Consider the following 12,310-nt stretch of genomic DNA (forward strand, 5'->3'; position numbering starts at 1 on the left):
CTAACGATGTTCAGCATCTTTTCATGTGCTTATTGGCTATCTGCATATCTTTTTTGGATATACAAATGTTTGGCCATTTGTGTATCTTCTTTGGATATACAAATGTCTATTCACTTGTGCTTTGCTCATTTTTAAACTGGGTTATTTGTATTTTTATTATTAACTTGTAAAAGTTCTGGATACAAGACCCCTGTCAGTTATATGATTTGCAAATATTTTCTCCCATTCTGTGGGAGTTATCTTTTCACTTTCTTGATAGCACTTGATTGTGCTTCTTCTTAGAAGTACAAACATTTTTGTGGTGCCTGGGTGGCTCAGTCATTACGTGTCTGCCTTTGGCTCAGGTCATGATCCCAGGGTCCTGGGATTGAGTCCTGTATTGGGCTCCCTGCTCAACAGGGAGCCTGCTCCTCCCTCTCCCTCTCCCCCTGCTTGTGTTTCCTCTCTCATTGTATCTCTCTGTCAAATAAATAAATAAAATCTTAAAAAAAAAAAAAGTACAAACATTTTTTATGAAGTCTGATTTATTTCTTTTAAAAACATTTTTTGGTTGCTTGTGCTTTACACATTATGAGAAACTATTGCCAAATTTAAAGTTACGTTTTATACCAATGTTTTCTCCGAAGTCTTTGCTTTAACATTTAGGGCTTTGATCCATTTTCAGTCGTATTTTGTATTGGGAGTGAGGTAGGGGTCATCACCCTTCCTTTTTTTGCTAGAAATACAGTCTGTATTCCCAGTAGCATGATGCCAAAGAAGTCATGACCAGGACTTAAGGGAAGTATAATGCTCAGAAGGCCTGAGGCCCACTGGTTTTGATTAGGTACAGTATGGCAGGGGACGGTGGTGCAAGCTGTAGAAGGGCTTGGCTCACCCTGTGACCAAGCTAGGATTGCTCACTGCAGCCTGGAGTTATCAAGACAATTTGGGTATCAAAAGAAATGTGGCTGCTACAATGGAGCAAAAGTTCAGCTTAAAAGAACTCTGTCACTCCGACAAACTAAATTTATGAAAAGAATAATTAGCAAACCTTACCAGCTGGTAATTCTGCTCACACCAGCCAGTAGAACTGAATCATGACTTGTCTGTCTGCAATACACCAGGCCAGTGCCCATGGTGATGAGGCCTCCAACACTTCCTTTCTCTGATCTCATCTGCATCTCCTTAGGGAGCAGCAAGAGGGAGAGGCACAACTTACTCTTGCCCCTATGGACTCCTTTGCCTTCCCCACTGGAGACCCTCCATCGTCCCTCTAGGTCTCCACCCTGCTCTGTGTCTGGCTTTGGTCCCCTGGCTTCCCGCTGGGTTCAATCAAAGGGAGTCCAGACCACTTTCTTATACCATACACAAAAACAAATTCAAAATGGATGAAAGACCTAAATGTGAAATAGGAAACCATTAAATCCTCAAGGAGACACAAGCAGTAACCCCTTTCACCTCAGCCGCAGCAACTTCTTCCTAGATACAGCACCTGGTATCTGCTCCCTCCTGGCCCTTCAGGCCTGTTCCCAGCCCTGGAGGGGGGCGGATTACTCTCCCGGGCTCTCTTCACCCAGCGCACACCTTTGTCCTTTTATTAAATTCATCAAATCGTCCCACTTTTCCCATACTTTCCTTCTTGCAGACCTGACTCACAACCCTTCTCTCCCAGTCAGACATTTGTGTGCTGAACAGGCCAGACTTTAAGCCTTTCCCTTTAGAACAAATCTGTGAAGTGTGTTTATTTGCTCAGCAGATGTCTTTGAAGTACCTATTATGTATGTGGGATGCCTATCATGAGCCAGAGCTTTAGACCCTGGGGGTTTAGGGTGAATGAGATCATTCCCTGCTCTTGGGGAGCTTACATTCTGACAGGGAGACAGAGAGTAACCAAATAGCTATACATTACATCGATAGTAGTGATAGGTGCTGGGCAAAAATAATACAGGTGATGGGAGTAGAAATGATGGTAGGGGTGCTATTTTAGGTAGTAAGCGTGGTCACAGAAAGCCTCTCTGAAAAGACTTGAATTAATGAAGAATGCCTGTGTGGCTATCTGGGAGAAGGGTGATCCATAAGAAGAGCATTCACAAACAAATGAACCCAAATGATAATTGTCTTTCTCTGCTTGACTTACGTCACTTAGCATAATCCCCTCCAGTTCCAATTATCATACGGTTTCACTCCTATGTGGATCATAAGCAATAGCTCAGAGAACCATAGGGAAGGGGGAGAAATCAGAGAGGGAGATGACCCATGAGAGACTATGGACCTGCGGAAACAAACTGAGAGTTTCAGAGAAGAGGGGGGTGAGAGGAGGGGTAACAGGGTGATGGATATTAAAGAGGGCTCGTGCTGTAATGAGCACTGGGTGTTATATGTAACTAATGAATCACTGAACACTGCATCAAAAACAAATGATGTACTAAACAGTGGCTAACTGAACATTAAAAAAAAAAAGAAGAAGAAGAAGAAGAAGAAAGAAAGAACATCAGGCACAAAGATCCTTTGTGCAGGATTGTGGAGTGGTAGAGAGACCACAGGGCTGGAGGGAAGTGAATGAGACAAAGACTAGGCAGAGACAGGGAGAGGCCAGATCTTGCAGGGGATTGGGGGTCATTGTAAGAGCATTGAATTTCTTTCTCAACATAATGGAAGCCATTGGAGGATTTTAAGGGGGGAGGCGGGTAGTGACATGTCATTTATTTAAAAGAATCACCGTTCAGTGTGACAGGGAGAAAGGATCCCTAGATTGCACTGTCAAATGACAAAAAAATAATACAATTTAATAACAAGCTTGATGTCTTTTATTCAAGAGAAAACAATCCATGGATTGGAGGAGTACAGTGCCTCACAAGCACCAGAACACTCTTCCTAAGGGATTTTGGGCTAAACCAAGTTGTACAGAGTGAAATACAGAGAGAGGCAACACAGAAACAGGGCACGATTGTATAGGAAGTTGGGATTTCCCTACAAGGCCAGCAGGTCCTATTATCCTGGGTAAGGTTAATTAGCTAAAGATGAGTTGGAGGATTGTGATTGGTGCATGTTTGCTTTCCTTGACAGGTGTTTCCTGTAAATGCAGACAGTCTTAGATTTAGATTTACGATGTGGGTTGCCTCTATTTTGTGGGACCCCATACCACAAATAATCTTTATTGGCAACTAGCCTTGCCTCTTCCTGAGTGGACTCAGCCACATCCCCTAATATGTTCCAGGAGACTGAGAATCTGATCTATACAATCAACATGACATGGTAGCTATGATATGGGAATGTACCAAGGGAGAAGCTGGCTGGATACCCCCCAAGAGAGAGCAAAAAAATTACATTGGGAGTAGAGATGGAGATTGAAAAAAGGAAGTTGATAAGAGAAAGGTAAGCAATGAGGGTGTGAGAGAAGACAAGAGGAACTCAGAGAAACAGAGTGGTTCATGGTAGAGTGATGTGGTGGAAGCTGATATAAAGAGAGGTGGTTAAGAACATGTGATTCGGGGACGCCTGGGTGGCTCAGTTGGTTAAGCAGCTGCCTTCATCTCAGGTCATGATCCCAGCGTCCTGGGATTGAGTCCCACATCGGGCTCCTTGCTCAGCGGGGAGCCCACTTCTCACTCTGCCTCCATCTGCCAGTGCTCACTCTCTCTCTCTCTCTCTCTGACAAATAAAAAAAAAAAAAGAAGAAGAAGAAGAAGAACATGTGATTTGGAGCCCAGCAGCCCTGGATTTGAAACTGGGCCCTGTTGATTAGTTCCATACCCCTCGACAAGTTATCTACCCTACCTGAACTTGTTTCCTCATTGGAAAATGGGGACAGTAACAAATACTTCTTCAGATTCCATGAGATTATGTATGCAGAGTGCTTAACAAATTTTAACTATTAAACAAATAGATAACTTTATGGTCAAAGCTCATAAAAATATAATACAAATATCGGCTATCCAATATTTGATAGCCCTAGGAGGGTACCTGTTCTTTAACATTCAAATAAAAAAATGGGAGCCCTATTCTACATGCTAGGCAAAGCCTACATCCTGCCTGCCCTTCCCCATCATTCTGGCCCTGATCCTTCTCTGTGAACACCCTCTCTTTCACCTCTCCTCCAGTGGTTCCTTGTGCAACAGCTCAGCCTATTCATGGAAACCAGGCCCCGTCTCCATTTCCCCAAAGCACCATGACCTCATGCAATTACCTACAGCAGACTTTCACTAAGAGCTTGGCACAGTACGGCAAACAATTAAAAATCACATAATGGTCACCATTGTTGATAAAATTTCCTCAGCCATTTCACATATTGGGAATGTCTCATTGGCCTTTTTTCTTTAAGTCCCAACCTCTCCCTATTTCTAGAGGCCAGTCTTAAGTCCCCAAAATTCCCATTTTTTTTTCTATGAAGATCTGTACTTACCGTTCTGAGCCCATTTTTTGATTTATAAATATTTTTAAATTTCTCTGATAAACCAAGGATTATCTTATTTTAGATATCTCGCCACTAAAATGCACATATTTTGTAATTATTATCTTCTTTTTTTTTTATTAAAAGTTTGCTTTATTTTTCTGTTGAATCAAGTATTAGTCCCCAGTTTACAATTTGATTTTTTTATTCCTTCCAAACAGTAGCACAGTTAATATCACCTCATCCATAGCTAAATAATAAGTCAAATTAGTCCCAGTGGTTCTATCCACGTCTAGATTGTTCAGGTGGTCAGGAACTCTTACTTGTTTGCTTTAGCTTTTAGTTCTTGGTTATATCTCCAAATACGGAAGAGCTGAGAAGCACCTGCTGCCCCCACAAAGAAATTAACAGCAAACAGACTCCAGTTTTTTGGGATAATTACAAGTGAGTATCTTGACCAAATAAACCCTGTGGCCATTAAAACAGCAGATTGAGCTGTGCTCAGTTTCTCAGCAGGTCTGGCCATGTCAGCCAAGCCAGCACACACCAAGCCCCATTTCATAATTGGAGCCCAGAAAAAAACTGTTCTGGGACCTGCCGGGTGGTTGTACAGCGGCCTCAGTTTCTCCGGCAGCAGCAGCTCCACCTTGTCCAGGGCCCGGTGGTAGGTGGCCCGAAGGCCCCGGGCGCCGGCGGCCGACATCTCTGCGGACCCGCGCGTCGTGGGCGCCCGAGGGGGACAGCGGCCGCGGGCTCCTCCTTTCTCCGGAGAGGGCAGCCGTGGCAAACGGGCATCTTCTTTTTTTTTGCATCATTAAATTTTTAGGTAACAGTCTCTTAGATGAAGGACAGCAGTACAGATGTATGGATTGTGCTGCTGCGTGCCACCACTCCACTCCCTGCAGAAATGGATACAGTTAGTGTTTTGTTGCAAAGAGTGGACATTTTCTATTAGCAGAGAGATTACCTGGGGTGTTATAGCAGAAAACGACCCTAGTATTTACCTAATAGAAGAAGCAGGCAATAGGGAGATAACAGTATCAATGTCTGGAAAGAGGGGGTGAGAGAAGGAAGCAAAGAGTCTGTATTGAGAGAGTAATCCACTTTTCAAACCAGAAGGGGAGCCCAACACTTGCTACCTTTGTTAATGTATAGATGTGCTTCTCTTGATCCCTTTGTCAGGGAGGAATAAATATCCTCTGTCCAAGGTTCTTCTAGCTGGACAAAGAATGAAACTTATGTGAGACAGATTAACAGGAGAAAATAAAATTTAATTTTTTATGTACAAGAAATCTACACAAACACAAAGATAGGCAAAATGAGGTATGTATGTCATTTTGAACTAAGAGAAGGGATAGTGTTTGGGATTTCAAAGGGAAGGAATGCAGTTCATAGGAAGATGAAAAAAGAGTAAAATTTTTTAAAAGATTTAATTATTTATTTGAGAGAGAGAGAGAGAGAGAGTGTGTGTGTGTGTGTGTGTGTGTGTGTGTGTGTGTGCAAGTTGGGGAGAAGAGCAAAGGGAGAGGGAGAGAGAATCTCACGCAAACTCCCCACTGAGCGTGGAACCCCCAAATGGGGCTTGATCTCATGACCTTGAGCTGAAACCAAGAGTCTGACACTTAACTGACTGAGCCACCCAGGTGCCCGAAAAGTAAATGTTTAATAAACAAATGTTTGAACAAACAAACAAACAAACAAACAAACAGATGTTTCGTGGGTCACACAGAATCAATGGGAAATAGAGAGGAACTTTAACAAATAGACTTTGCCCCCACCCCCAAAGTTCATATTAAAATGTGGTTATTTATGTGATTTATGTGATTTAGATAGATCCTCTATCTAAATTCTTTTTAGGTAGTTTAGGGGAGGTCAAAGTTCCTCCCTGAGGCTTTTGGGCCTTGATTGTTTTCAGCTCAAAATAATCTACATTTTGATTGGGAAACCCTACCCTAGGTCTCCACACCTTCACTGACTACCTACTGACCACCAAATAAAGCCCCAGGCAGCCCCTATGGGAACTCTGTGTCTCAGCCGGAGAGCTCCACTGGCACGTCCCACAATAGACACTTTTCCATTTCTGCTTTGCTCATGCCCTTCCTTGTGCCTGGGATGTTGTTCCATTTCTACCTAACAAAACTATTCAAACCCTAGCTTGTGCCACCCCTTTCACAAAGCCTTCCCTGATTGCTCTCTCCCTCCCCATGAAGGAAGGGAATGAAGATGTGCTAACTCTTCATTGCTACAATGAATACAAATATATGCTACTTTATTTTGTCTTCACTTAAGTGCCTACGTTATGGTTCTCAGTGGAATAAAATTACTCAAATGCATGAAGTCTTACACTTTTTTTTTTCAAATCCATGGCAAAATGTACCTCAGTGCTTAGTGCAAGAAAAGTAGCCAATAAATATTTATTGAATATTGAATTAGTTTTCTATTGCTACATAACAAATTATTATAAATTTAGCAGCTGATAGGAGTATGCATTTTGTTATTTCAGTTTCTAGAGGTCAGTAGTCTGGACAAGGCTTAGTTGGAGTTCTCGGCTCAGAGTCTAACAACCTACAATTAAGGTGTTACCTGGGGCTACAGGTTCATCTGAGACTCAGGGTCTTTTTCCAAGCTCCTGTGAGTGTTGGGAGAATCCATTTCCTTGCAGATGCAGAATTCATAGGCAGCTTGCTTTTTTAAGGCTATCAGAGAAGATCTTTGATACTTCAAGTTTCTGACCACCAAATGCTCTTTTAAAGGACTTACCTGATTGGGTCAACTAAAGTCAGCTCATTAGGGAACTTAATTATATCTGCAAAATCTTTTTACCTTTACTTCATTATATAGGTGACATCATATATGAAGGAGTGACAGCCATCACTCCTGCCCATGCTCAGAGGGAGGGGATTACACAAGGAGTGTACACCAGAGGTGGGAATTTAGGGAATCGTCTTAGATTCTTCTTAGGAAGAATCTAAGGCAGTGCTCTTAATAGAGTATTTTTTATTTGATTGTGTCACAAGACATCAGATTTCTTCAAAACAGTAGGAAAACCTTTAATTACTATTTTAGACTTAAAGATCTTTAAGTAATGTCTATGATAGAAGACAATTTCCCCATCATTTTTGGGGGGGGACACATGTAAGTGGAAACAATAATTATTTGGAATAATTTTAGTTTGGTTGTAGTTTCTGTTGTTCAGAGCTGGTTTCAGTTCATGTTGTTCAATCTGGAAACAAGAATATGAAATTACTCTACAGGGTGACAGAGCTGAATTTCTTAATAGCTGAGCAAACAGAGCAAATGTCTACCTAAAAAATACATAGATCAAGAAACATGTAAAGAACTCTAAGAAGGTTCTGTCTGGGGGCGCCTGGGTGGCTCAGTAGGTTAAGCCTCTGCCTTCGGCTCAGGTCATGATCCCAGGGTTCTGGGATCGAGCCCCACATCGGGCTCTCCGCTCTGCAGGGAGTCTGCTTCCTCCTCTCTCTCTCTGCCTGCCTCTCTGCCTACTTGTGATCTCTGTCTGTCAAATAAATAAATAAAATCTTAAAAAAAAAAAAAAAGAAGGTTCTGTCTGCTGTGGAGAGACTAACTGCTCCAGCAGCACACAATAAGCCAAGAGCAGGTGAGTCCTTAGTCTAATGAGCTCACATTATAGTGTCATTTTCCTCCCAGAACCATATCCAGCTTTCAAATTCAAATATATCCACGAAGTTGCATTTCTTAGTGCAGCTAGGAAAATCCCTAGTTCATTCTGGTGTGAGTGGGAGGAAACTAGCTGTTTCCCCATAAGGATGTGAGTTTGGGGAAGGGGACAACTGTGACATGACCATGTTTAAATCATATCTGTGCCTGGTCTGAGGTTCGCTAAAGGAATAAGGACATAAAAATCTATAGTTCAGTTTATGAGGGGAACATCTTACCAGTGGGGTTATGAAAGTAGAACTAGTCAAAATTGAATAAAATATATTGAGGAGATCTAAAAAAAAAAAAACAAAAAAAGATGTGTTGGGGAGGAAAAGCTTGCTCTGCCTTTCAAGGCCCTTCTAGTTCGAATTAGAACCAACTTGACATGAGACAGATTAACAGGAGAGAATAAAATTTAATAGTGTACATATGAGGAATCCACAGTTATGGAATCCAAAGATAGTGAGGTAATGACATGCTTGTATGAGCTAATGAGAGGTGTTGGGTCTGGGGATACAAAGGGGAGAAAGGCCATTTGCAGGAAGGTGAAGGGAGAGGTTTGGAAAACAAAGATTAACCTATTATGCAGATAAATTTCTTAGGTAAAGGGGAGTCTCTGTTAATAGCTCTCTTCCCAGTACAGGCTCTCCTTCCCAATATAAATTTAGTCAGTTGAGGACCAAGAAGAGAACTCTTCCTGAATCTTCCGCATTTTGATTACTTTTAACTCAAAATAATGTTCATGACAAAATGGCTCATCTTGGGGCAGTCTGCCCATGGCCCCTAGAGGTGATCTTTTGGGAAAAATTTTAAAGTCGAAACATTGAATTTTTGCCCTGAGAACGTTTGTTGGGCCATGTGAACATACATTGTACATTTATTCGTATGCACATCATCTGTGACTAGTAACTGAAATATGTTTATATGAATTTTTTCCAATGTGATATGGAAGGTCAGGGCCAACAAATCGGGGAGGAAAATCAGGCATTGGCAATTTTGCTTTATTTTGCACCAGGCCCCACCTCTGTGCTCTGCAGAGACCCAGTCATAATGTCAGGCACGGGAATTTTTTTTTTTTTTTTTTTTTTTTTACCAATTCCTGCTTTTGTGCTCTAGAATACAGATTCACACAAGCAGGGAAAGAATGAGCATGTGGGGAAAGTCCCCGAAGCTGTAATGACCCCTGGGGAGTTTGGCTGAGGGAAGAGGAGGAGGAAGGGGTGCCAAATTCTCATGCTTTTCCCCACACCCTGTGAAAATTCTTGTTGCTAGTGCTGAGCACTGGGCCAGTTTTCAACATGTACTTTAAAAAAGTGTGTACTGGGGTGCCTGGTTGGCTCAGTCGGTTAAGCATCTGTCTTCCGCTCAGGTCCTGGGATAGAGCCCCGAGTTGGGCTTTCTGCTCAGCAGGGAGCCCGCTTCTCCCTCTCCCTCTGCCTGCTGCTCCCCTTGCTTGTGCTCTCTCTCTCCATCAAATAGACAAATGAAATCTTTAAAAAAGTAAATAATAAAAAAATAAAACTAAAACAGTGTGTACTAATGAGGGACACCTGGGTGGCTCAGTCAGCTGCCTGTCCTACTCTTGATTTCAGCTCAAGTCATGATTTCAGGGTCCTGGATCAAACCCTGAGTTGGGCTCTGTGAGGGGAGTCTGCTTAAGGATTCTCTCTCTCTCCCTCTCCCCTCCCTTCCTTCCCCCATGCCCCCTCCTCCTGCTCGCTCCCTCTCTCTCAAATCTATTATAAAGTCTTCAAAAATGTGTACTAATGAAACTGTACAATACCTTGAGTGAGGCTGGAAAGTCAATACAACTGGTAGCTCTTGCTCTCGTCTCTGTATGATGTGAATTTAACGACATCTCCTCTTGCAAGAGGATTTCATTGGTTTGCTTAAAAACAAAACTACAGCCTTGCTATTTTTATTTCATTCATTATGATAATCACAAAGCATAACCCTTTTTCAAACAAAATGATGAAATACCCACAGGTCACAGCAGAGTAGTTATTACTTAGGCTTGTTAACAAACTCCTCACTACAAAGGTGGCTCCCCGTGAGCCACTGTGGAGAGGCTGCATGCGGGGCGCTGACTCCTGATCAAAAACTGTAAAATGCTGATGGTGGCTGACGACAGATAAATGTGTCTTTTGTCTGTTTTACAGACAAATAAATTATGGCCCCATCATAGAGCCAATGATGCCAGTTGTAAACTGTCACTTTAATTTTTCCTACCAGTCGTGATCTAGCGTGGGATGGATTTAGGGTGCAGGTATAAATGCTTTGAGAGTGAAAATGGGTTCTTGGTCTGCTCAGCGGGGTTGGTGGACATTTCCACTTGGAACTATTGATTGACCCCCAGCCCTCGCCCTCCGACGGAGCTCTCTGGTGTTTTCCGAGGCCTTGAGATGGCATCGTGGAGCCCTTTGGCCTCATCTCTCACTTTCAGGGGCTACCTTCCCCCAATACTTTCTTTGCTCTCCTCTCTTTCCACAGTTGGTGGTGACTTCAGCCCTGTAGCACATAGCGCTGCTGACCCCAGGTCTGCATGCGGTTGGGCCCACCAAAAGCTGCTTTGGATCATGTCAGTTCCCTGCTCAGAAACCCATGAAGATCTCCTATTTCCCACAACATCACATCCTAACTTGTCTTTTAAGGCCCTCCTCAAACTGGATTAATCTGACTTACTCAACTCTCCACTTATGTATTCCACTGACGGTCAGTCATGCCAAGGCCCCTCTGCCCATCATCACGTCCCTACCTTTCTTCAGTCTGTTCCTGGAATACCATTCCTCAATCCTTGTGTCCTTAAACTATGTCCTTCCTGCACTTTTCTGGTACATCTCACTGATCTCCTTCTCTTTGAACTCTTCAAGCATTACAAATGTCTCTTGTATGCGTTATAACATTTAATTATATGCCCGCCTTCACATTGGTGGTTGTTTTATAGATAAGCCTGTAGGCTTCTAGACATCAAAATAAACCTTACATTCCCTATCCTTCGCATAGTTGAGTACATAGTAGGTACTATATTGAAGATATTGTTTCATAGTTTTTCTGTCCAAGTTGAATCAAGTAGAATAATTCTTATTTTTAGCTTATGTTGTCAAGTATATGTATAGCCATAGTACCAGATAAATGTTTTTAATATAAAAGATTGTTATATAGTTGATTAATATTAAATTATAAGGTTTTTATCTGCTACCAGCTGTAATTCTTCTTTAGAAAGACAGAAAGAATTGGTGCCCCTGGGTGGCCCAGCTGGTTAAGCGCTGGACTCTTGATTTCAGCTCCAGTCATGAGCTCAAGGTTGTGAGACGGAGCCACACATTAGGTTCCACATGGGGCGTGGAGTCTGGTTAAGATTTTCTCTCTCTCCCTCTCTCTCTTTCTCTCTCTCTCTCAGGTGCCTGGGTGGCTCAGTTTGTTAAGTGACTGCCTTTGGCTCAGGTCATGATCCTGGAGTCCCAGGAGTGAGTCCCACAGTGGGCTCCCTGCTCAGCAGGGAGTTGTGCTTCTCCCTCTGACCTCCCCCCTCTCATGCTCTCTCTCAAATAAATAAATAAAATCTTAAAAAAAAAAAGATTTTCTTTCTCCCTCTTCTTCTACCCCCCCTCATTTGCACATGTGTGTGCTCTCTCTCTAAAAAACAAAAACAAAAAAACAGGAAGGAAGAAGGAAAACGCCCAGTGCTGGAAACATGACTTTTAAGTATTACTCAGTGAAACACTACTTCTACACGGGCCATTCATAATGGCAGCTATCATCATGGGCCCACTGCATCCCATATGTACCATTAAACAATATTGTCTTGTACTGTCTTCCTTCCTTCCCTCATCCCCAAACTGTGAGTTCTGTGATGGCGGAGACTATGTCTTTTAATTCGTGAATCTGCAGAAACTGACAAAGAGCTGGTAGTCAATAAATGCTTATTGAATGAGTAAATGAATTATAAGAGCTCTCACGTAGCCATGAGTGGGACATTGTTTAAATACAGTTATGGTTTCCAAATGATTTATGATTTATAAACATATAAATGTTTATTTATGGAAAGATTCAATGGTCATTTGGTAACCATAACTGTATTTAAACAATGTCATACTCATGGTTCTATATACATTTTAAGTTTTAATTTTAAGTTTTTTATATATATATACATATACATGTATATATATACACACACACACATATATATATAATTTTAACTTATACATGTTTTTTAAGTTTTAATTAATTTATTGATTTTAAGTAATATCTATAGCC

General features: G+C 41.9%; 2 protein-coding genes across 2 annotated transcripts in view; one reads left to right on the forward strand and one right to left on the reverse strand.

Moving 5' to 3' along the window:
• The window catches only part of CRYBG1 (crystallin beta-gamma domain containing 1), a 197,975-nt gene that overhangs the window by 118,634 nt on the left and 67,031 nt on the right, over positions 1-12,310 (forward strand). The gene's annotated exons all lie outside the window — the stretch shown is intronic.
• On the reverse strand, positions 4,494-5,103 carry LOC125103065 (mitochondrial pyruvate carrier 2). The gene has a single exon (XM_047734839.1). The coding sequence runs from the start codon at positions 5,070-5,072 to the stop codon at positions 4,689-4,691; it is 384 nt and encodes a 127-aa protein (XP_047590795.1). The 5' UTR covers positions 5,073-5,103; the 3' UTR covers positions 4,494-4,688.

Source organism: Lutra lutra, chromosome 6, assembly GCF_902655055.1.
Source record: "Lutra lutra chromosome 6, mLutLut1.2, whole genome shotgun sequence".
Taxonomy (NCBI): Eukaryota; Metazoa; Chordata; class Mammalia; order Carnivora; family Mustelidae; genus Lutra; species Lutra lutra.

What these genes read in the sequence shown, in the direction of transcription:
- LOC125103065 (XM_047734839.1), bottom strand. Translation starts at nt 5,072, where the DNA reads ATGTCGGCCGCCGGCGCCCGGGGCCTTCGGGCCACCTACCACCGGGCC.